General features: G+C 47.3%; 1 protein-coding gene across 1 annotated transcript in view; it reads left to right on the forward strand.

The window, feature by feature from the left end:
* The window catches only part of LOC137522100 (glutamate receptor ionotropic, NMDA 2B), a 1,475,416-nt gene that overhangs the window by 886,529 nt on the left and 564,061 nt on the right, over nucleotides 1-24,826 (forward strand). The window contains exon 6 of the mRNA XM_068242127.1: nucleotides 12,441-12,594. Coding sequence (XP_068098228.1) covers nucleotides 12,441-12,594 — 154 coding nt within the window. The remainder of the gene's footprint in view (nucleotides 1-12,440; nucleotides 12,595-24,826) is intronic.

The raw sequence follows: 24,826 nt of genomic DNA on the forward strand, positions 1-24,826 counted from the left end.
AATGTACCTGCCCTGACCGTGCTTGGCAGACCAGGCATCCGTGGTCAGATGGACCCTTGACCCAAAACTGTGTGCCAGAGATGACACCACTTGCCTCTCAACTTCATGGTACAGTTTGGCTTTTTGTAGAAATAATTGCAGCCTGGTATCTTCCACTGCGGTGTCCCAATGGCCACAAATTTTCGAAAGGCCTCAGAGTCCACCACTGGTATGGTAACAGCTGGTGAGCTAACAGTTCCGCCAAGCCAGCTGTCAGATGCCAGGCAAGGGGGTGACTGGCAGAAGCTGGCTTCTTCTGCTCAAAGATTTCCCTCATGGACACCTGACTGCTGCTGTGGGCAGAGGAGCAGGAACCACTAAAGGTGAGAGGCGGAGTGGAGGAGGGTGGCTGTGATTGTGAAGGTGCAAGGGAGAAAGAGGCTGAAGATGATACACCTGAAGGAGGAAGAGGAGAAGGAGGGTGGCTTTTCTTTTGTGTGCTGCTTTTCCTCTGGTGCTCTTCCCATTGCAGTTTGTGCCTTTTCTCCATGTGCCTTCGTAAGGCAGTTGTCCCTACGTGACTGTTGGCCTTTTCACGGCTCAATTTTTGGAGGCAGAAAGAACAGATGACATTGCTCTGATCTAAGGCAAACACACAAAAAAATTTCTAAACCACTGAGCCCCTCTGGGGTGATGGCACTATGGTGGCATCAGCAGCTGACGTTGAAGGGCATGTTGGCTGGCTGTCCATAGTTGGCGATACATGGTGCCGGATACTGCCACCTACTCCTCTCTGACTCCCCTAGTTAGCGAACCTCCCGCAAAAGTTCGGTTTGTGCGAACTTTCGCGAACCGCATCAGACTTTAATGGGGAGGTGAACTTGGAAAACTAGAAAAATTTATGCTGGCCAGAAAAGTGATGGAAAAGATGTTGCAAAGGGTCTAACATCTGAGTATTTGCATGGATGAGTGGGATAGACTCCAAAAGTCCCGGGGAAAAATCTGGATTTCACGCAAAGCAGCATTTTAAGGGCAGAAATCACATTGAATGCTAAATTGCAGGCCTAAAGTGCTTTAAAACATCTTGCATGTATATACATCAATCAGGGAGTGTAATTAGAGTACTGCTTCACACTGACACACCAAACTCACTGTGTAACGCACAGGAAACAGCTGTTTGCGTAGTGACGGCCGTGCTGGACTGGTGTGCACCATGGTGAGAGTGCAGGCCGTGGCTGTTTTCAAGCCCATATGGTCGCCAGACTGTGGTAGCTCAATTATAGAACAACAGTGACTGTCCAGCTGATCAAATTTGGTCTGTCCACAATGAAGCAATGACCTTATTATCTTTGGCGTGCCACCCCCCGAGACACTCATATAGCCGGCGGTCATTGCTTCATTGTGATATGCAAGCCCCTTCACCGTGGCAAGGTAATGATCACGAAGGGGAATGGGCACATGTACATGCCTTTTGTTTTGTTGTTGCAGTGCAGCCAGAAAAATTAGGCAGGCATGTACACGCACCAGAAAAATTAGTATAGCGGCCGCTGCTAGCTAGTTGGTAACATTTCCGCCACTTTGTACCTATACCGAGCGTCTAGTAGCGTGGCCACCCAGTACAGCTCATTCCCCTTGAGTTTTTTATACGGGGTGCCTCAACAGGCTGGACAGCATGAAAGACGCCATCTGCACAAAGTTGGATGCAGACGTACTCTCCATCTCCTCTTGCTCTTCCTCAGTGAGTGTCAGGTAAGTCCTCCTCCTCCCCCAGCCACGAACAATACCACGGGAACGTTGAGCAGCACAAGCCCTCTGCGACGCCTGCTGCAGTTGTTCTTTTGCTGGCGTCTCCTCCTCCAAAGAAACACCTTCCTCATCATCTGAGTCTGACTCCTCTTCCCCACACGACTCTTCCTCCTCCTCCCCCCTCTGTGCTGCCGCAGGTGTTGAGGAAACATCTGATTCTGATGAAAATTGCTCCCACAACTGTTCCTGCCGTAACTGTCCCTCTTCATGCTCCTCCACAGCTTGATCCAGGACTCTACGCATGGCACACTCCAGGAAGTAAGTGTACGGGATCAAGTCGCTGATAGTGCCTTCACTGGGACTCACCAGATTGGTCACCTCCTCAAATGGCCACATGAGCCTGCATGCATTTCGCATCAGTGTCCAGTTGTTGGGCCACAACATCCCCATCTCCCCAGATTGTGTTCTTCTACTGTAATTGTACAGGTACTGGGTGACGGCATTCTTCTGTTCTAGCAGGCGAGAGAACATGACCAGGGTCGAATTCCAGCAAGTTGGGCTATCACATATCAAGCGTCTCACCGGCAAGTTGTTTCTACGCTGAATATCCGCAAAGCGTGCCATGGCCATGTAAGACCGCCTGAAATGCCCACACAACTTCCTGGCCTGCTTCAGGACGTCCTCTAAGCCTGGGTAGTTTGACAAAAATCTTTGAATGACTAGATTAAGCATATGTGCCATGCAGGGTACATGTGTCAGCTTTCCCAAATTCAAAAGCGGAAAGGAGATTGCTGCCGTTGTCACACACCATGTTGCTGATCTCCAGCTGGTGCGGAGTAAGCCACTGATCCACCTGTTTGTTAAAAGCAGCCAGGAGAGCTGGTCCAGTGTGACTCTCCGCTTTAAGGCAAGACATGTCTAAGATAGCGTGACAATGTCATACCTGGCATGCAGCATAGGCCTTGGGGAGATGGGGCTGTGTAGCTGGAGAGGAGATCGCAGCACCAGTTGAGTTGAACTGCCACTCAGCCAAGGAGGAGGAGGAGGACCACAGCGAAGAGGATGTAGCAGGAGGAGAGGAGGTGGCAGGAGGCCTGCCTGCAAGCCGTGGAGGTGTAACAACAAGTTGGTCCGCTGCACAGCCACGTACTCCCTGCTTGCCATCGGTCACCAGGTGGACCCAGTGGGCTGTGTAAGTAATGTAGCTGCCCTGACTGTGCTTGGCAGACCAGGCATCCGTGGTCAGGTGGACCCATGACCCAACGCTGTGTGCCAGAGATGACACCACTTGCCTCTCCACTTCACGGTACAGTTTGGGTATCGCCTTTTTAGAGAAATGATTGGGGCCTGGTATCTTCCACTGCGGTGTCCCAATGGCCACAAATTTATGGAAGGCCTCAGAGTCCACCAGCTGGTATGGAAACAGCTGGCGAGTTAACAGTTCCGCCCTGCTAGCTGTCAGACGCCAGGCAAGGGGGTGACTGGCAGAAATTGGCTTCTTCCGCTCAAAGATTTCCTTCATGGACACCTGGCTGCTGTGGTCAGAGGAGCAGGAACCGCTCAAGGGCAGAGGCGGAGTGGAGGAGGGTGGCTCTGAAGGTGCAAAAGAGAAAGCGGCTGAAGATGCTGCACCTGAAGGAGGAAGAGGCGAAGGAGGGTGGCTTTTCTTTTGTGTGCTGCTTTTGCTCAGGTGCTCTTCCCATTGCAGTTTGTGCCTTTTCTCCATGTGCCTTCATAAGGCACTTGTCCCTACGTGAGTGTTGGCCTTTCCTCGACTCAATTTTTGGAGGCAGAGACAACAGATGGCATTGCTCCAATCTGAGGAAGACACATGAAAACATTTCCAAACTGCTGAGCCCCCCTGGGGTGATGGCACTATGGTGGCAGCAGCAGCTGACGTTGAAGGGCATGTTGGCTGGCTGTCGATAGGTGGTGATACATGGCGCCGGACACTGCCACCAGTTTCTGACAACGAGCTCCCCCTGCTTCTTTCAGCAACTCGTCTCCTCCTACTCCTCTCTGACTCCCCCTCTGAACTGTCCCCCTGTTCATCTGCTCTATTGGGAACATACATGGGATTCGTATCATCGTCATCATCTTAATCATCCTGCCCAGCTTCGCTTGCCTCACCACCTCCAAAACTGCACCAACAGCAGGTACTTCATAATCCTCCTCCTCACACGTTACGTCCATAGTGTCACCGCCTAACTCAGACATATGAGGTGGTGTAACTTGCTTAGCGCCTTCATCTGGTTGTAACAATAATGGTTGTGAATCAGTTAACTTCCCACCAATTAAATCCTGCGAAGTGTCAAATGCAACAGATGTGGTGCTTGTAGTAGCGCTGGTGGCAGCGGAAGATAAGGTGTTCTGTGTTAAATAGTCAACCACGTCCTGACAATCTTGGGAGTTGATGGGACATACCTTCTTTTGAGCACTGTACTTTGGTAGAGGGCTGCACGAAATCACATCAACACGACCTAGCACAGACCTGCCGGGTGGCCTGCATCTGGGTCTGCCTCTACCTCTGTCTGTTTTGTCTGTTGTGTCCATATTGGGGGGGATGAAGTGAAAGGTATGCACTGACTTGACTAATACAATGTGCAGTCACACAGGTGCAGTTAACAGGTATGCATGGAGTGGTATATCACACTGCGTGCACTCACGTAGGTAGGTGGGTGCACTGAACACAACAGGTAGGTATATGCAGTGATGAGGTGGGTGCACTGAACACAACAGGTAGATATATGCAGTGATGGGTATTACAATGTGTACCTGTCACACACAGACAGGTAGTGGACAGGCACAGTGACACTGCGTGCGCTCAACTCACGTAGGTAGGTGGGTGCACTGGGAACAACAGGTAGGTAAGTATATGCAGTAATGGGTATTACAATATGCACCTGTCACACACAGACAGGTAGCGGACAGGCACAGTGACACTGCGTGCGCTCACGTAGGTAGGTGGGTGCACTGTGAACAACAGGTAGGTAGGTATATGCAGTAATGGGTATTACAATGTGCACCTGTCACACACACACAGACAGGTAGCGGACAGGCACAGTGACACTGTGTGCGCTCAACTCACGTAGGTAGGTAGGTACACTGTGAACAACAGGTAGGTAGGTATATGCAGTGATGGGTATTAAAATGTGCACCTGTCACACACAGACAGGTAGCGAACAGGCACATTGACACTGCGTGGCCTCACGTAGGTAGGTGGGTGCACTGTGAACAACAGGAAGGTAGGTATATGCAGTACTGGGTATTACAATGTGCACCTGTCACACACAGACAGGTAGCGGACAGGCACAGTGACACTGTGTGCGCTCAACTCACGTAGGTAGGTGGGTGCACTGTGAACACAACAGGTATGTAGGAATATGCAGTAATGGGTATTACAATGTGCACCTGTCACACCCACACAGACAGGTAGCAGACAGGCACAGTGACACTGCGTGTGCTCAACTCACGTAGGTAGGTGGGTGCATTGTGAACAGGTAGGTAGGTATATGCAGTGATGGGTATTAAAATGTGCACCTGTCACACACAGACAGGTAGCGGACAGGCACAGTGACACTGCGTGCGCTCACGTAGGTAGGTAGGTGCACTGTGAACAACAGGTAGGTAGGTATATGCAGTACTGGGTATTACAATGTGCACCTTTCACCAGAGCAGGGATAAGGTCCTCCAGCACCCAAGGCTGAGACACCAAAGTGCGCCCCTCCATCCCTCCTACCTCAGCTGTCACACACTGATAGCTATTAGACTAAGAGGGCCACAGCGCCCATAACCTCCCCAACACCTTAATATCTAGTAATCTGGCTTGCAGTCACTGCTATGTATCCCCTTTTCTTATTTCTTTCTGCTTCATACACAATTAGGAATGACAGCTGAATGAATTGTGCGCCCCCTCCTACACTGCGCCCTGAGGCTGGAGCCTCTCCAGCCTATGCCTCGGCCCGGCCCTGCCTGTCACACACAGACAGGTAGCAGACAGGCACAGTGACACTGCGTGCGCTCAACTCACGTAGGTAGGTGGGTGGGTGCACTGTGAACAACAGGTAGGTAGGTATATGCAGTACTGGGTATTACAATGTGCACCTGTCACACACACAGGTAGTCACTGAATGTGCTGGGCCTGGCAGTGGCACACACACAGTATGGATTATCAAGGCTGTCAATGTAACACAAGTGTCAGTGGAACACACAGAAAAAAAAATAGATCACAAGAACAAGATTAGCTCTCAAAAGAGCTGTTGTGGGGTGCTGATTTAGCAATAAGAATCAGCAAGGAGCAAGCTAACAAGCCTACAAGAGCCTAACTAATCTTTCCCTATGAGAGAGTCTGCACTGCAACAGCTTTCCCTTCTCTATTTGCTGCAGGCACACGAGTGAGTACAATGGCCGGTGGGGCCTGCCTTTTATAAGGGAGGGAGTGGCTCCAGGAGGGAGTGTAGCCTGATTGGCTACAATGTGCCTGCTGACTGTGATGTAGAGCAGGGGTCCCCAAATGTTTTGAGTCGAGGGCCGGGTCAACGTACTTCAGACCAGAGCCGGATTAAGGACAAATGGGGCCCTAAGCAAAGTAGCCGATTTGGGCCCCCTCCTTCAACCCATTCTGCTCCCCCCCTACTGAATTAAGTAGCAAGTTAAGCAAGTTACTAGGGATTTAGAAGTATAGTGATATAAACACATTGTCATTGGGCAGCATGGTGGTTAGCACTCTCACCTTGCAGCACTGGGGCCCCTGTTTGAATCCCAGCCAGGGCTCTTTCTGCAAAGAATTTTAATGCCCTCTCCATGTCTGCATGGGTTTCCCCTGGAAACTCTAGTTTCCTCCTACTTCCCAAAAACATACAGATAAGTTAATTGGCTTCCCCCTAAATTGGCCCTAGACTACAATGCATACACTAACATGTTACTTATATAGACCTATGACTATAGTAGGGAGTAGATTGTGAGCTCCTCTGAGGGACAGTTACTGACAAGACTATATATACTCCGTGCAACGCTGCGGAAGGTTTTGATGCTATATAAATAATAAATTGTCATGCTGGAAGTATCCTGCAGAGTGGCCATAGCATACACACATTTTCTCACATATTGCCAGTAAACATTTTACTTCCCACGAAAATGTGCACACCGTAATCAGGCTGTCAGCCTCAAACAATCTGACACAATGAAAAACACAGGCAAGACCCCTGGTTCTCCCCCATGAAGGTTTCACCCGAGGAATATCCTGTCAGTAGAGGCTTCATTATCGAGCTGCCTGTGTACACAGCGGAGGGTGAGGGAAAAATCACACTGCCCGGCTGCCTTTCACTTCAATCAAAGAGATGCCCTACATTCCAGCAAAGCACACAGCATAACACCTAAGGAGGTTATACAGTCAACATTCCACGGATGGTAGACATCCTTGTTTCACACCCCTTCTCCGTATATGTGTGAGGGAAGAAGAGGGGGAATGATTACATACGGAATCGGACTCCTGGGCAAAGCATCCTCTATTGCAGACAGTGTCAGGCACATTCCTCCTGCTTCCTGGTCTCCTCTCCTCATGCCGCTGTGCATTTTAAAACAACCGCCAGCTCCAAAACTGAATCCCTCCGCCATGCTGAACTCAGCAATAGTCCCGTCTTCATGCTTGCTAATGTAACTGGGACTATTTTATGTAACGGAAGTACATATTCCCGACACAAAGGATGAGAACCGGAACACTGTATTCTAATTAATTAGCGTAATGATGCGCCTGCATGCTGATGGGGTCCCTTAGCCGCACCATACATGTAAAAGATAAAGGATTGCATGGTGATGGGGCCCTGAATAGGGCCCCAATCAACTGCTTGATGTGCCTGGTGGATAATCCGGCCCTGCTTCAGACTGCTGGGGGGCCGGCATATACATAAAATGATGTAGAAGTCTTTTCGGGCCAGACAGTGGAGCATACCTAGGTGACAACATGCAGTGAACAGCAGTGTCACCTGCTCTGGAATTTGATTGGAAACCAGCAAATTACTGTTTTCTGGCTTCCATGTGGATGGGTGGTGCCAGCACTGCTATTCTATATGCGGACCACCAATATTTAAAGATGTAGCTGACCACACCTATAAGTAATACAATTTGTGTGTGGGGGGCCGGTAAAAAAGCCTCAGGGGGCCCCATTCGGCCCGCGGGCCTTAGTTTGAGGACCACTGATGTAGAGGGTCAAGGTTGACCCTAATGGTGCACTATGGGGGCGAACCGAACTTCTGGAAAAGTTTGCGGTTCTCCGCATTCGAGAACCACCGGAAGTTCACCGGGAACCGTTCGCGTGATGGGCCACGTGTGTGCTTGTTATTGTAACACTTCTTTTTTTTTTTCCTTTTTTTTTAATTATGCATTAGCCAATCAGACACTTTGTAGCTGAGCGTGCCTGGCATGCTGACATACACATGTTTTTTTACGTCTGCGCACACATTTTACTTGTTGAATATTTAAAACACATGCACGCGCATTACAGTGGAAGGTAGACTCAACTTTATTGATGCATGGAAACACTTTTTTCCGCATTAAGTATTCAAATGATAGCCGTGCATGTGCATTAAAATGGCTGGTATATGCAACATTTTTTGGGCATACAGGTCCTTCTCAAAAAATTAGCATATTGTGATAAAGTTAATTATTTTCTGTAATGTACTGATAAACATTAGACTTTCATATATTTTAGATTTATTACACACAACTGAAGTAGTTCAAGCCTCTTATTGTTTTAATATTGATGATTTTGGCATACAGCTCATGAAAACCCAAAATTCCTATCTCAAAAAATTAGCATATTTCATCCGACCAATAAAAGAAAAGTGTTTTTAAAACACAAAAAGTCAACCTTCAAATAATTATGTTCAGTTATGCACTCAATACTTGGTCGGGAATCCTTTTGCAGAAATGACTGCTTCAACGCGGCGTGGCATGGAGGCAATCAGCCTGTGGCACTGCTCAGGTGTTATGGAGGCCCAGGATGCTTCGATAGCGGCCTTAAAGAGAATCTGTATTGTTAAAATCGCACAAAAGTAAACATACCAGTGCGTTAGGGGACATCTCCTATTACCCTCTGACACAATTTCGCCGCTCCTCGCCGCATTAAAAGTGGTTAAAAACAGTTTTAAAAAGTTTGTTTATAAACAAACAAAATGGCCACCAAAACAGGAAGTAGGTTGATGTACAGTATGTCCACACATAGAAAATACATCCATACACAAGCAGGCTGTATACAGCCTTCCTTTTGAATCTCAAGAGATCATTTGTGTGTTTCTTTCCCCCTGTTCTCATGCACTGAAGATTCAGGCTGCTCGTTTCTTCCTGCAAACAGCTTTGCCTTTGTCTGTAATTCTTCAGTATGTGAAAGCCCAGCCAGCTCAGAGGACGATTTATCCAGCTTGTAAAAGATAAGAGAGAAGAGAGAAGCTGCCCTAATCTAAATAATACACAGGCAGTGTGCATAGAGGGGCCTGGAAGGGGGAGTTCATAGCAGAACCACAACACTGAAGAACTTGGCAGCCTTCCAGACACAGGCTGACAAGTCTGACAGGGGAAAGATACATTGATTTATTACAGAGACTGTGATAGTAGAAAGTGCTGCAGTAAGCCAGAACACATTAGAATAGCTTTTGGAACTTGTAGGATGATAAAAAACAGGATGCAATTTTTGTTACGGAGTCTCTTTAAGCTCATCCAGAGGGTTGGGTCTTGCGTCTCTCAACTTTCTCTTCACAATATCCCACAGATTCCCTATGGGGTTCAGGTCAGGAGAGTTGGCAGGCCAATTGAGCACAGTAATACCATGGTCAGTAAGACATTTACTAGTGGTTTTGGCACTGTGAGCAGGTGCCAGGTTGTGCTGAAAAATGAAATCTTCATCTCCATAAAGCTTTTCAGCAGATGGAAGCATGAAGTGCTCCAAAATCTCCTTATAGCTAGCTGCATTGACCCTGCCCTTGATAAAACACAGTGGACCAACACCAGCAGCTGACATGGCACCCCAGACCATCACTGACTGTAAGTACTTGACACTGGACAGGCATTTTGGCATTTCCCTCTCCCCAGTCTTCCTCCAGACTCTGGCACCTTGATTTCCGAATGACATGCAAAAGTTGCTTTCATCCGAAAAAAGTACTTTGGACCACTGAGCAACAGTCCAGTGCTGCTTCTCTGTAGCCCAGGTCAGGCGCTTCTGCCGCAGTTTCTGGTTCAAAAGTGGCTTGACCTGGGGAATGCGGCACCTGTAGCCCATTTCCTGCACACGCCTGTACACGGTGGCTCTGGATGTTTCTACTCCAGACTCAGTCCACTGCTTCCGCAGGTCCCCCAAGGTCTGGAATCGGTCCTTCTCCACAATTTTCCTCAGGGTCCGTTCACCTCTTCTCGTTGTGCAGCGTTTTCTGCAACACTTTTTCCTTCCTACAGACTTCCCACTGAGGTGCCTTGATACAGCACTCTGGGAACAGCCTATTCATTCAGAAATTTCTTTCTGTGTCTTACCCTCTTGCTTGAGGGTGTCATTGATGGCCTTCTGGACAGCAGTCAGGTCGGCAGTCTTACCCATGATTGCGGTTTTGAGTATTGAACCAGGCTAAGAGTTTTTAAAAGCCTCAGGAATCTTTTGCAGGTGTTTAGAGTTAATTAGTTGATTCAGATGATTAGGTTAATAGCTCGGTTAGAGAACCTTTTCATGATATGCTAATTTTTTGAGATAGGAATTTTGGGTTTTCATGAGCTGTATGCCAAAATCATCAATATTTAAACAATAAAAGACTTGAACTACTTCAGTTGTGTGTAATTGTGAAGAAAAGCGGAAAAGCCGCCGCTTCTCAGGGTGAGGCGGCTGTTTCCGCGTCCTGCATGGCGTCACAGCACGGAAAAACCGCCGCATGGCGCATAGGCAGAGCGCCGGAATCCGCATTGGGAGCGGCGGAATCCGCATTGGAGGCAGCGGACTTGCCGCATGGCAGTGTCCCTGACAAGAGGGCTGAGCGTGGGGAAGCCGCCGCTGGTGTAGTGAGCGGTGCGGCAGCTCCCACGCTCGGTCCGATGGATACATTACAAGACAGTACTGGTGTGGCTGGGACTGATAGTCCACCAAGATTCAGAGTGACACGCGCGCGCGTGCAGAGGCAGAGCTTATATAACAGCCAGAAGTGAGTCAACTGACCAGGCTGGTCAGCTGACATTTTCCACAACTCTCATTGGTCCAGCAATTAGGGAGGGGCCTGGAGAGTGTTCTGGTATATATACTGCTGGCTGTTCAGTTGCTGGTTGTCTGGCGTTGCGATCACTACGTGGTAGCACGCAGACCTGAGTCAGATCCGAAAGTGTGCCGGGACCAGCTGGAGCTGTAATCCTACACTTAGCTAGAATTGTTGATAGTTTTAAGTACTAGTTTGATTGTGATTATCTGTTATGACCCTCTGCCTGCCTGACCATTCTCCTGAACTCCGATCCTGTACTTTGTCTTTCTGATACTCTGTTGCCGAACCTCGGCTCGTCTTTAGACTCTGCATCTGCCTTCTGATTTTGTACCTTGATATTTCTGATACCCTGTTGCCGAACCCTGCCTGTACTTTAGACTTCGCCTCTGCCTTCTGAATCTGTACTTTATCTGTCCGTGTGGTTACGACCTGGCTTGTCCGACCTCGAGAATCGACCTTACTATTAGAGGCAGTTCCCAGTCCTGATAGTGACACTCCCTCTTGAGTGTCACTCTCGTTCTGTCGTTCCGTCTCTCAGCCTGACTCCTCCCTCCGGGAGAGTCCAGAAGGAATTGGGCAGTACTCCTTACTGCTCTGAGGCCCAGTCCTCCCATTTATTACTGTTTGCACCAAACACTCTACTCAGGTGTCCAGAGGTTAGTTTGTATATCGGATTATCGGTGATACTGCAGATCATCTATAATCTGATATATATCTGTATTCCCAGTGATACTGCAGATCACCGGTAATCAGATCCTCTCTGTGCTACACCGATCGTTACAGTAATGAATCTAAAATATATGAAAGTCTAATGTTTATCAGTACATTACAGAAAGTAATCAACTTTATCACAATATGCTAATTTTTTGAGAAGGACCTGTATAAGAGATTTTTTTTGCACAGAATATTAAAATGATAGTCACGCATGTGTAGTACATTAGCACATAGAAGCAAATATTTGCACGCGTTCCGCATGCAATTACGCGTAAATATGTGTAATTACGTAAATCCATGCGTAATTACGTTTCACATACGTAGTGAGTTGTACATAATGTAATCGCAATCAAAAAATGATTTACTCCTTACGAGCACCCAGAGCCGGTACAAGGTCCTCCAGCACCCAAGGCTAAGACACCAAAGTGCCCCTCTCAATCCCTCTCACCCAAGCCATCACACACTGATTGCTATTAGACTAAGAGGCACCCCAGGGCTCCCAACACCCACCTCCCCCAACACCTTAATCTCTAGTTATCTGGCTTGCAGTCACGGCCATGTATCCCCTTTTCTTATTTCTCTCTACTTCAAAAACACAGTAGGGGAATGATAGCTGAGTGAGTTCTGTGCCCCCTCCTACACTGCACCCTGAGGCTGGAGCCTCTCTCACCTCTGTCCGGCCCTACGAGCACCACTAGTCATAATCATAGAGTAATGCTTTGGATTCCTAGTATTGTATTACTCACAAATTGTTTTATTTTCTTAATTCATTAGGTGGTAACAAAACGTGCATATATGGCTGTTGGGTCACTTACCATAAATGAAGAACGCTCAGAAGTAGTGGATTTCTCTGTACCATTTATAGAAACTGGTATTAGTGTCATGGTGTCAAGAAGCAATGGAACAGTCTCTCCCTCTGCTTTTCTAGGTAAATGACATTATATTAACTTTATTGTAAGTGACTTAGAACTAATATTGACATGTTTCTATTTTCTTATTTAATATTGTATTTTTTTTTTTTTACCTAAGTAAAACTAATCAGATTTCTTTCTCAAAACACTTCCAATTTTGGAAACATCACATTTATTTTCTCATAGACACAAACAAGGACGTACAAAGAAGAAAAGGCAAACTTACTCATCAGTTCTTCCCTCTCAACTGTGCCTATATACAATTAATGGGAGTTCAGTTACTATGCGTGTATCAAAAAAAGGCGCCTGGAAAAAAGGGCGCGGGGTAAAGCCGAAATTGTACGTTTTAATACAAAACCATATTTTTCGTTTAAGAGGTTGTAAATGAAAATTTAGTGCTAAATAGGTTAAATAAATGGAAATGAAATGGCAAAATACCGTCTATAACAAACAAATTGTGAAATGAAACGTCAAATAGCGTCTATAACAAAAACGATATTTACACTTCTTTAAGCATAGTAATGCAATGGTAGATTTTACAGATATTTTACTGCAATTATACCTAACTGTAGGCTCAGACAGATCTCTCCCTATCCCTATCCCTAACCCCTAGACCCCCTGTTTAAATATACATAATTTAATAAATTGTATGTATTACATATATTGTGCTGTAACTATACCTATCCTTACTCTCACACAGAGCCCTCCCTGTACCTATCCCTAACCCCTAGACCCCCCTGGTGGTGCCTAACCCTAAGACCCCCCTGGTGGTGCCTAACCCTAAGACTCCCCTGGTGGTGCCTAACCCTAACCACCCCCCTGGTGGTGCCTAACCCTAACCACCCCCCTGCTGGTGCCTAAACCTAACCACCCCCCTGGTAGTGCATAACCCTAACCACCCCCCTGGTGGTGCCTAAACCTAACCACCCCCTGGTGGTGCCTAACCCTAACCACCCCCCTGGTGGTGGCTAAACCTAACCATCCCCCTGGTGGTGCCTAAACCTAGACACCCCCTGGTGGTGCCTAAATCTAACCACCCCCCTGGTGGTGCCTAAACCTAACCACCCCCCTGGGGGTGCCTAAACCTAACCACCCCCTGATGGAGCCTAAACCTAAGCACCCCCCTAGTGGTGCCTAACACTAAATCTCCCCTGGTGATGCCTAACCCTAACCATCCCCCTGGTGGTGTATATTGTACTGTAACTATACCTAACCCTCCCTGTACCTAACCCTAACCCCTAGACTCCCCTGGTGGTGCCTAACCCTAACCACCCCCCTGGTGGTGCCTAACCCTAACCACCCCCCTGGTTGCGTATATTATACTGTAACTATACCTAACCCTCCCTGTACCTATCTCTAACCCCTAGACCCCCCTGGTAATGCCTAAACCTAACTATCCCCACCGCACAAACACCCTAAACACATATAAACAATAATATATTTAATCCTTAAAATACTTTACTACAAATAACATGAATAAAATAATTTATATATTTGTAATAGAATAAATAGCCTTAAAATAACCTTAAAATCACGTATACATTAATATTATAAATAGAGAAAAGTATATATAAATATATACAATACAATAAATAGCCTTACAATCACGTACGCATTAAAAATCTTAAAATAACAGTAATATTAAAAGTGATATTTTAGTAACTATAATCAACGCATTATAAGTGTAAAAAACAAAGTTAATACCAAAAGCCATGTATTTCTAATTCAATAAGGTTGAAAACGGTATTTAAGCATTATACATATGAAAACGAATTTTTAAATGATCAAAGAAGTGTAAACGAAAATGTAGTTGCTTTAATTTTGTAAGCGAAATTTTAAAACGAAAAAAATAAGTAAAAACGGCTATAAGCTAAATTTAAAATGAAAACATAAGTATACCACAATGTCAAAACGAACTTGTAAACAATATTTGTTATAAACCTTATTCTGTAAACGAAAACTTTTGTTAACACAATCCCTGTAACCGCTATTTCTCGGGCGCCCTTTTTTCCTGTCGGGCGCCGAATAGCCGATATTTTGCATTGCAGTCTATGGTGGCGCCCTTTTTGTCCACTATCCCTGTGTGCCCTTTTTTACTAGCAAACAGATACTATACCCATTCCTTACAAGTTCACAATCAGAAAGGTAGGTGGGGAACACAGGTTAAGAAAGCTATGAGTGTTGTCAGTGCCAGCAACTTTAAATTAGAAATAGTAGAGATATGTCACAGTAACTAACAAAGCTTCAACCCTCTGGGTGCTGGGGTACAAAAACTCCATGTGCGTACATTTTTATAGCCTGAATACCTAAATGTTGAGATGCAATAGCTTTCTTGATGGCAAAAAAGGGGGAGATTTGGTTCTTGTATGCATGGAAATATTTTCAGCCATAGACTATGGTACTACAATTGAACAGGAGTAGTTAGAATGATGAACAAGTGGGATCCATTGCAAATTTTTTAACAGAGGCGCCAACTAGAATAAAACCATCTAAAAACTGTTTAAAAAGGGGGAAGTTTAGGTGGACTTACCTACCTTGTAGATAAACAGATTGCAAACAGTTATTTTAAAACAAAATAACATTTATTTAGTGCTTCAAATTGCAACGCGTTTCGCAGGTCACAACCCCACTTCATCAGGCAAAAAAATGGAGAGAACAAAAAGGATCTGTGTACTGGCCAAGAAGGTCCGACAATGGGGCCAAGCTGGTGGCCGCACTGCAAGGACACCTCCAGCACATCCCCTGTTTGGCCCACGTGCTTAATTTGGTGGTGCAGCACTTCCTGCGCACCTACTCAGAGATTAACAAGCTGCTGGAAGATGCCTGAAAGGTGGTGCACCATTTCCGCCATTCTGCTGCTGCCCCTGCAACCCTGGCCCACCTGCAGCACAGCGAGGGCATGCCATTACACCGCCTGATTATCGATGTCCCAACTCGCTGGAACTCAACTCTGGCGATGTTAAAGCGGCTGTGGCAGCACAGGACGGCTCTTACGAGGGCGTACGTTAAAAAGGGACGCTGGGAAAAAAGGGCACGGGGTTTTAAACGATAAACATGGATAACGTTTAAAAATATAATGTACTATATTTCGTTTAAAAATAATGTTTTATAAAGTTATAAATCATTAAATAATGTGCATGAAATTGGCAATTGTGAAAACGTTAATCTTCCGTTTAAAAAGTGAAACGTATAATAACGTTTAAAAAAAAATAGTAAGTAACCCTCCCTGTACCTACCCCTAACCCCTAGACCCCCGTGTTGGTGCCTAAACCTAAGACTCCCCTGATGGTGCCTAAACCTAAGACTCCCCTGGTGGTGCCTAAACCTAAGACCCCCCTGTTGGTGCCTAAACCTAAGACCCCCCTGTTGGTGCCTAAACCTAAGACCCCCCCTGTTGGTGCCTAAACCTAAGAACCCCCTGTTGGTGCCTAAACCTAAGAACCCCCTGTTGGTGCCTAAACCTAAGACCCCCCTGTTGGTGCCTAAACCTAAGACCCCCCTGGTGGTGCCTAAACCTAAGACCCCCCTGTGATAAGCATTAATAACGTGTGAAAAAATATTGTGCTGTTTTTCGTTTAAAAATAATGTTTTAAAAAAGATTGTACTGTTTTTCGTTTAAAAATAATGTTTAAAAAATTATAAATCATAAAATAATGTGTAATCATGAGAAGCAGTTATAAAACAGTAAAAGTCTCCGGGCGCCGCTTATAAAACGTTATTTTTCTCCGGCGCCCTTTTTTCCTGTCGGGCGCCCATTAAACGATATTTATTATGGGAGTGAATGGCGGCGCCCGATTTGTCCACTTGCCTCAGGCGCCCGAATTTACTGTTACCCTTACGAGGTACATCTGTCATCAAGACAAGCTGGAAGTCATCATCACTGCAGTTAAGTGGACACAGATGCAGCAAGTGTGCCTGGTGTTGACTCCCTTCCTGCAGGGAACCAATATGGTGAGCTGGGAGCGGGCATCAGTTTGTGAGTGGGTGCCCCTGGTTTGCCTGCTGGACAGGGCAATGTGTGATCTGCTGGAAGAGAGGGCGGCAGCTCGACCAGGTGCAGGCAGCACAATCCACCTCACAGGAGGAGGAGGGGAAGGAGGACTTACAGATAGTAGAGAAGGAGGAGGAGGAGAAGTTGGATGTCCCTAACCTGAAAGCTGAGGGGGAGCAGCAGAGCGCCGCTGCCCTTGTACCGGGGTGGTGGTCTGAGGAGGAGGACAGGCTGCAGGAAGAGGATGAGCATGTCCTCGGGGATGAAGATGTGGTTGCCAATGCCCATCTCTTACCCATGGCTGTGCACATAATGCGCTGCCTTCGCAGGGAAGCTGGAAGAGTGTATGTCGCCATCCACCACCGAGCAACGCACAAGGGGGTTGCAGGAGACCCTTGTGCGCAGACTCTTGCAAGCATTCCTCTGGCCTTCCACCCCACTGTTGCTGTTCTGCCAACCCAGCAACAGGTGCCTGCGGCCGCCACCACCAGCAGCACCAGCAGCAGAAGCAGCAGCAGCTGGTGCCCTGGGGACCTGCTGAGCCTAAGCAAGAGCCTGTATGCAGTGCAGCTGCCCAGAGCAGAGGTGCCAGCAAACACAACATCCTCCTCCAACCAGCACCAGCAGCGACTGACCAGCATGGTGTCTGACTACATGGGGTCATCCAGCGGGCTTGACATCGACACCCCATGGACCCCATGAAGTACTGGGTGAAGAGACTGGAGATCTGGAGGGAGCTTGCCCAGTATGCCCTGGAAGTCCTGTCCTGCCACCCTTTCAGTGTCCTCTCCGAGAGATTCTTCAGTGCGGCTGGTGGCGTGGTCACAGAGAAGCACTGTCGGCTGTCCCACACCTCTGTGGAGAAACTCGCCTTCCTGAAAATTAACCAGGCATTGGTGGTAGGTGAGTTCCTGGCCCCTGCTGTCAGCATCAGGGGGACATGAAGTGGCTGCTGCAATTTTTTTTTACAATGCCTGACTTTCTAAAGCAAGTTAGAACCTGCCTGGTACTCGTAATTGGCCTGGTTCATTTCATTTTTTGCTGTGGTCACACCCGTCCTGTCCCATGGCCTCATAGGCTGCTGCTGCTGACACACACTGCTCCTCCTGCTGTGGCATTTCCCTACTAAAGTCTGCTTTCCCACTGCCAGGGTCCACGGATGCATACAATTTTTGGGCAGCATTATCATGCTTTGGTATCACCAGTGGGGTGCCATAGTCTTTCTGTGTTGCCATGCTGACTGCTGCTTAGTCCTCCTCCTCCTCCTGATGTTCTATTTGACTACTAAAGTCTGCATTCCCACTGCCAGGGTCCACGATGCATACAATTTTTGGGCAGCATTATCATGCTGTGGTACCACCAGTGAGGTGCCATAGTCTTTCTTTGCTGCCGTGCTGACTGTTGCTTAGTCCTCCTCCTCCTCCTGCTGCTGATTTTCTATTTGACTACTAAAGTCTGCGCTCCCACTGCCAGGGTCCACGATGCATACAATTTTTGGGCAGCATTATCATGCTGTGGTACCACCAGTGAGGTGCCATAGTCTTTCTGTGCTGCCACGCTGACTGCTGTTTAGTCCTCCTCCTCCTCCTGCTGATTTTCTATTTGACTACTAAAGTCTGCGTTCCCACTGCCAGTGTCCACGGATGCATACAATTTTTGGGCAGCACTATCATACTGTGGTACCACCAGTGAGGTGCCATAGTCTTTCTGAGCTGACTGCTGCTTAGTCTTCCTCCTCCTGCTGCCGCTAATGTTCTATTTGATTACTAAAGTCTACACTGCCAGGGTCCATGGATGCATACAATTTTTGGGCAGCATTATTATGCTGTGGTACCACCAGTGGGTTGCCATAGTCTTTCTGTGCTGATTAGTCCTCTTCCTGCTGCCGCTGATGTTCTATTTGATTACTAAAGTTTGTGTTCCCACTGCCAGGGTCCACGGATTCATACAATTTTTGGGCAGCATTATCATGCTGTGGTACCACCAGTGAGGTGCCATAGTCTTTTTGTGCTGACTGCTGCTTAGTCCTCCTCTTCCTCCTGCTGCTGCTGATGTTCTATTTCACTACTAGTCTGCGTTACCACCGCCAGGGTCCATGGACAATTCTGCTGCAATGTCATTGCTATTGCTGTAAGTAAAAAAAAAAATACAAAAAACTCTCTGGGTGTTTTTATGGCATTGGCCACTCATTCTTCTCCAGTGGTACCACCACCGCCAGATGCCTTTGGGACTCATTATCACCTGCCTGCATGGTGGTAGTTTGCTAGGGAGTCTGTGATTGCTTAAAGTGTATTTCCCTGTTTAAAACCAAGTATTACCAATTAATAGCCGCATTTAAAGTGTTATTTTTACTTTAAAACCCTTTTTCTCAAAAACTAAAAGTTCTTTTTTGATTTTCTTTTAAAGTTGTAGCCCCTTAACACCTTTATAATCCGTGCAATTTTGGGGATTGTAGCATGTATGGGGGTTTTGCTATTAACTTTAAGTTTAATCCATGATCACGGCCTTGATTTGCCGTGATCACTGCAATCACGGGTAAAATCGGAGTCGAATTCGGAAGGCTGTTTCAAATCCGGATAAAAATCACAACTTATCCGGATTTTTTTTTTTCACGGCTGAATCAGTTGAATCAGTGATTGGGGGTATCCGAGCATCACTGATTGAATGTACTATAAGATATCTCTCTGTGTGTGTTAAAGTACACAGCCCTGTGATACACACACACACACACACACACACACACACACACACACACACACACACACACACACACACACACACCTGCTGTGTATTTGACACTGATTGTGTGCCTCTTTGTGATTACACACACTGTCTACCACTATTGAATATTGTCAGTAGTACTGCATACCCCCAATATGTAAAAAAATGACAGGCAAAGGCAGAGGCAGGCCACCCGCAGGTCTTTTCGAGGTCGTGCTGGTGTGATTTTGTGCGGCCCTCGATTGATCAATGCACAGTGTTCAGAAGGCACGTACCCTCAACCCCCAAGATTCTGAGGACGTAGTTAACTGGTTAACACAGAACACCTTCCTCAGCTTCCGCACAGAACCGTGACATATCTTCCTCCACCTGCTCTGATTCAGGCATCCCACAACTACTTACCACTCAGCTGGTAGCCACCACCACTACTACTAGCACCACAGCCACTCCACCTCAGATGTCGCAGGAGTTATTCACAAATGTTTGTGGTGAATTTACTGATTCACGACCATTATTGTTATAAGATGAAGGCGCTAATGATGTTACACCACTACATATGTCTGAGTTAGGTGTCACTACACACATGGATGTAAGGGTAAGGATGATGATGAACTATCTTGCACTGCAGGGAAAAACTCATAGAAATAACATGGCATGGAAGTTCCAAGCTTGCGAGAAAAAACATGAGCCAGAAACTTGAGAGGATTATGTCTCAGATTCTGGTGTCTGGCATACTCATCAGCCCACACAAACAGATCCCCTTGGAAAAGATTGTACGCAATCTGACCACTCCAAGTGGAAATATTGGTGGCCTGAAATTCAGGATTTGCCAAGAATCTGGAACATTCTGATATGAACTCATCTCTGGTTTCAGAGTTCAGTATCTTAAACCTCTTAAAGACACAGGACCCATATTCGACCAAAATGTACAAATCGGAAATTCCCTCTACACTGGGAATTTCGGTTTGGCTGGTCATACTGTAACAATTGTGGAATTCTCTCCGTGATCAGTGCACAGGATGTGCGCTGACACTGCGTAAACCCTCCACAAGTGTATAATTTGAGGGAACCCAGCAAAAGGTGCAACGCACCTGTAGAGGGAAATTCCTGTCGGCAGGTGGAGCTGTGGAGTGCAGAGGAACAGCTCCTCTGCCCTGCCACAGACGCCATAAAGGAATTGTACGAAGGGAAGAAACGCAGGGCATGATAGCCCTGAAAGAGAGAGATCAAAGCGACAGAGGGTATGTGTGTCCACCAATCTAGTCGCCACCCTGCGACGATGAACACACAACCATGAAGATCAGGTGAGAAGGCAATCGCAAGAGATGGCGATTGCTAACAGCGACACAAGACCGAATAAGCACAGATAAGGAATGTATGTATGTCCACCAATCTAGCCGCCAACCTGCGACGGTGGACACACAACAGAGGAAACCAAGTGAGAACGCAATCGCAAGGGAAGCGATTGCGAATGAGAATGAGCACAGAGATAGTATGTGCACTAATCTAGTCGCCAACCCGCGACGGTGCACACACAACAGCAGAAACAAAGTAGGAACGCAATCGCGAGAGAGGTGATTGCCAGAGGTGACACAAGGCTTAAGCAAGACAGGGCACGAGAGTAGCAAAGGCACAGCAAATCATACAATAAGAAGATAAGGAAAATAACAAACGCTAACTAAACGCTAACACCGCACTCATTCGCAACTCCGAACGCGTTTACAGTGAGGTCTCCGCGTGTTAAGCACAACAGAGACAAGCACGCCTAACTAACCCCCGCCACACAAACACGAAACAGAGAATGCGAGCGCTTGCTTAACGGTTACCTCACCGAGCCTACAGCAAGTGTTCGTATCAGACAAAACAGACAGACGGACGGGAAGTAGGATAGGAAAGATCCACTGCTCTTACCGCCAGAGCGAGTGCGATCCAAGTTCAGGGACAGGATAGGAGAGATCCACTGCTCTTACCGCCAGAGCGAGTGCAATCCGGGTTCAGGGACAGGATCACAGATCAGAAGGATCCACAGCCACTACCGCTAGAGGCTACTGTGATCCAAGCAAGACAGGATGATTTCCTATCGACCACCGTTGGCGACAGGACAATCACAGCAGAGAAGCAACATAGACAAAACAGATAAACAGGCTAACTGCACTAGAGAAGCTGCCTAGTGCAGTCCCCAGAATACTCTAAGCTAACTATAACAATCCAACAGGAAAGGCTGACACTCCAGGAGTAATTTAACAAACCGTTATGACCAGCAAAGCCCTCTGGTCAGCAGAAGGTCTTTATAGTGCCAGCCCTCAAAGGAGCCAGCTGGGTAATTTGCATGTATGCAAATTTCTCAGCAAAGCAGCTCTGAAAGTTGCAAGATGAAGCTAGGTCTCTTTTCCAGAGACCTGCATCTCTCAGACATAAGGAGTGGTCAAACAGCTGTCTGCCTGTGAAGCCAGCTGAGCGGATTATTACAGCTAGCTTGTAATAGAAAGAATATGATAGTAGAACTAGAAGGCCCAGCAATGACTGTGGCCGGCCCTGTATGCAGTGTCTCTCTCTCACACACACACACACACACACACACACACACACACACACACACACACACACACACACACACACACACACACACACACACACACACACACACACACACACACACACACACACACACACACACACACACACACACACACACACACACACACACACACACACACACACACACACACACACACACACACACACACACACACACACACACACACACAATAATAGAATAATAGAATATGAGCCCTCAAAAGGGTTTTTGTTGTGGGGTGGTTTCAGCGATAAAGAACATTCTAGCTAAAGGGGCCCATACACCTAAAGATTTTCCCGCCGATATACAGCAGATTCGATCACTGTGATCGAATCTGCTGTGAAATCGTTGCGCAAACGCTGACAGAACGATTGATTTACGTCCAAAATCGATCATTCCTGTCGATTCCTGCCAATCCATCCGTGCGGAAGATTTTGCACGATCGCCGGGTCGGGAGTGCGTCGATAGCGGCGTTCGAATGCCCGACGACCGACGCTAGCGGCGATACATTACCTGCTCCGGCCGGCGCGTGTCCCCTGGTCACCGCTTTTCCTTCCCCGTGCTCAACTCCTCCAGCTTCACTGAACTTCCTGTCCCAGCAGGAAGTTTAAACAGTAGAGCGCCCTCTACTGTTTAAACTTCCCAGACAGGAAGTTCAGTGAAGCTGTGAGGAGCCGAGCACGGAGAAGAAGACAGCAGAGACCAGGGGACACGCGTCGGCCGGAGCAGGTAATGTATGCGGGGGACCGGGGGCGGCGGCAGCAGCTGCAGCTTCAGAGCGTGATCGGTTTCATGCTAAAATTGATTCACAATCTGTTTGCAATAAAGGCAGCCATACGATCCCTCTCTGATCAGATTCGATCAGAGAGGGATCTATCTGTTGGTCAGATCTGATGGCAAATCGACCAGTGTATGGCTACCTTTACTGTCCCTGTCTCTCTGTGGGTGGTATGCAGTGTCACCCACAAAGGGAGCTATGGTATAATATGTTAAATCACAGATACAGTGGAAAGGTATGCACTGGTATAATAGAGTGTGCTGCCAGTGGTGGGACTACAAATCCCAGCTGGCCTGGCAACTGTCTGTAAGTTGTATCTATATGCAGTGTCACCCACAAAGACAGCTATGCTTCAGTAAGTTAAATCACAAATACAGTGGAAAGATATGCAATGGTATGGAAATACAGTGTGCTGCCAGTGGTGGGACTACAAATCCCAGCTGGCCTGGCAACTGTCTGTGGGTTCTATCTATGCAGAGTCATCCACAAAGACAGCTATGCGTTAGTAAGTTAAATCACAAATACAGTGGAAAGATATGCAATTGTATGTTAATACAGTGTGCTGCCAGTTGTGGGACTACAAATGCCAGCTGGCCTGGCTGGCAACTATCGGTGGGCTGTATCTATATGCAGTGTCACCCACAAAGACAGCTATACTTTAGTAAGTTAAATCACAAATACAGTGGAAAGATATGTAATTGTATGGTTATACAGTTTGCTGCCAGTGGTGGGACTACAAATCCCAGCTGGCCTGGCAACTGTCAGCGGGTTCTATCTATGCAGTGTTACCTACAAAGACAGCTATGCTTTAGTAAGTTAATTCACAAATGCAGTGAAAAGATATGCAGTGGTAATGTATGCTGGGCCTTGCACAATACAGCAACTAGGCCCAGCTGCGACAGGGCTGTATCTATGCCTGTCTGTGGTCACACACACACAAAAAAACACATCAGACGAATATTCGCTCTCAAAAGAGCTTTTGTGGGGTGCTTTCAGCAACAAAATTAAGCGAGGAGCAAGCTAACAACAACCTAACTAACGTTTCCCTAGCTCCAAATGTCTCTCCCTTCCTCTGACTATAGCAAGATCAGCAGACTGAGAACATGGCTGGTGCTGCTGGGTTTTTAAAGGGGAGGCGGGAGTCCATGGGTGAGTGCAGCCTGATTTGCTGCTATGTGTCTGCTGACTGTGATGTAGGGGGTCAAAGTTTAGCCCAATGACAGGTCAAACGCGCTATGAATTCGCTACCCGCCACTGGTGCGGGTACCTGATATCCACGCTGACTACCCACCGGCGAACCGTTCGGGCCATCTCTAATCTTTGATGCGCTGCGCCGACGGCTCAATTTTTTTTTTCTATTTTTTTCCAGGAGTTACACACTGCATAGCTTACATCCAGGGTGGACACATTGAAAAAAATCCATATTGGAGATTTAACCTGTCCCTACAGTGCGCAGAGGGTGTGGTGGCTCTCCCTCTGGTTGGGGGTTGCATGGTGGTGGTGCTGCTGCTGAAACGGGCTGAAGCAGTGGCCTGTGGCTTCTGCCTTCCACACCCACTGCTGGAGCTGCCCCTGCCTGATATGTGCCTCATCCTCCTCCAAGCTTCCTTCAGAGACCTCAAGCACATAAGGACGGTCCTCATGCCAATCATTCTCATCTTCAGACTGAATCACCTCATCTCCTGACCCCCCCACCACCTCTTCTGCCCCAACATCCCCAGACACAGACCCCTCCTCATCCTCAAAATATGCTTGTGCTGGTGGCCTGTGCCCAACCTCCTCCACATCAGGCCACTGCACTCGACAAAGAGTGGGAGACCGCTCGAAATGCTGTGCTTTACTGCCCAGCTGCAATGTAGACACACTCACTTCCAAGTGTGTCCTATAGTGCTGTGAGCATCTGAGAGCTATGTATACCTGAGCGCTATACTTACACCTGATACCAACACTGGGTGATGGCTGTATATTCACTGTCTTCGTGAATTAAACTGAAAATTTAAAATCTTTACTTCTGGTTGAATACTTCAATCATGTGAGTGACTCTGAATGGCCACACGGCGACCCAAGGTGCTAAAAATGGGTGCCACTGGCACTGCCAATGACGTTGGCTTTGCTGCTGATGGACACCTCTCTGCTGCATCCCCTACAGCTGAGCGCCCTCTCCCTGGCCGTGGTCCAGTC

The sequence above is a fragment of the Hyperolius riggenbachi genome, chromosome 6 (genome assembly GCF_040937935.1).
Source record: "Hyperolius riggenbachi isolate aHypRig1 chromosome 6, aHypRig1.pri, whole genome shotgun sequence".
Lineage (NCBI taxonomy): Eukaryota > Metazoa > Chordata > Amphibia > Anura > Hyperoliidae > Hyperolius > Hyperolius riggenbachi.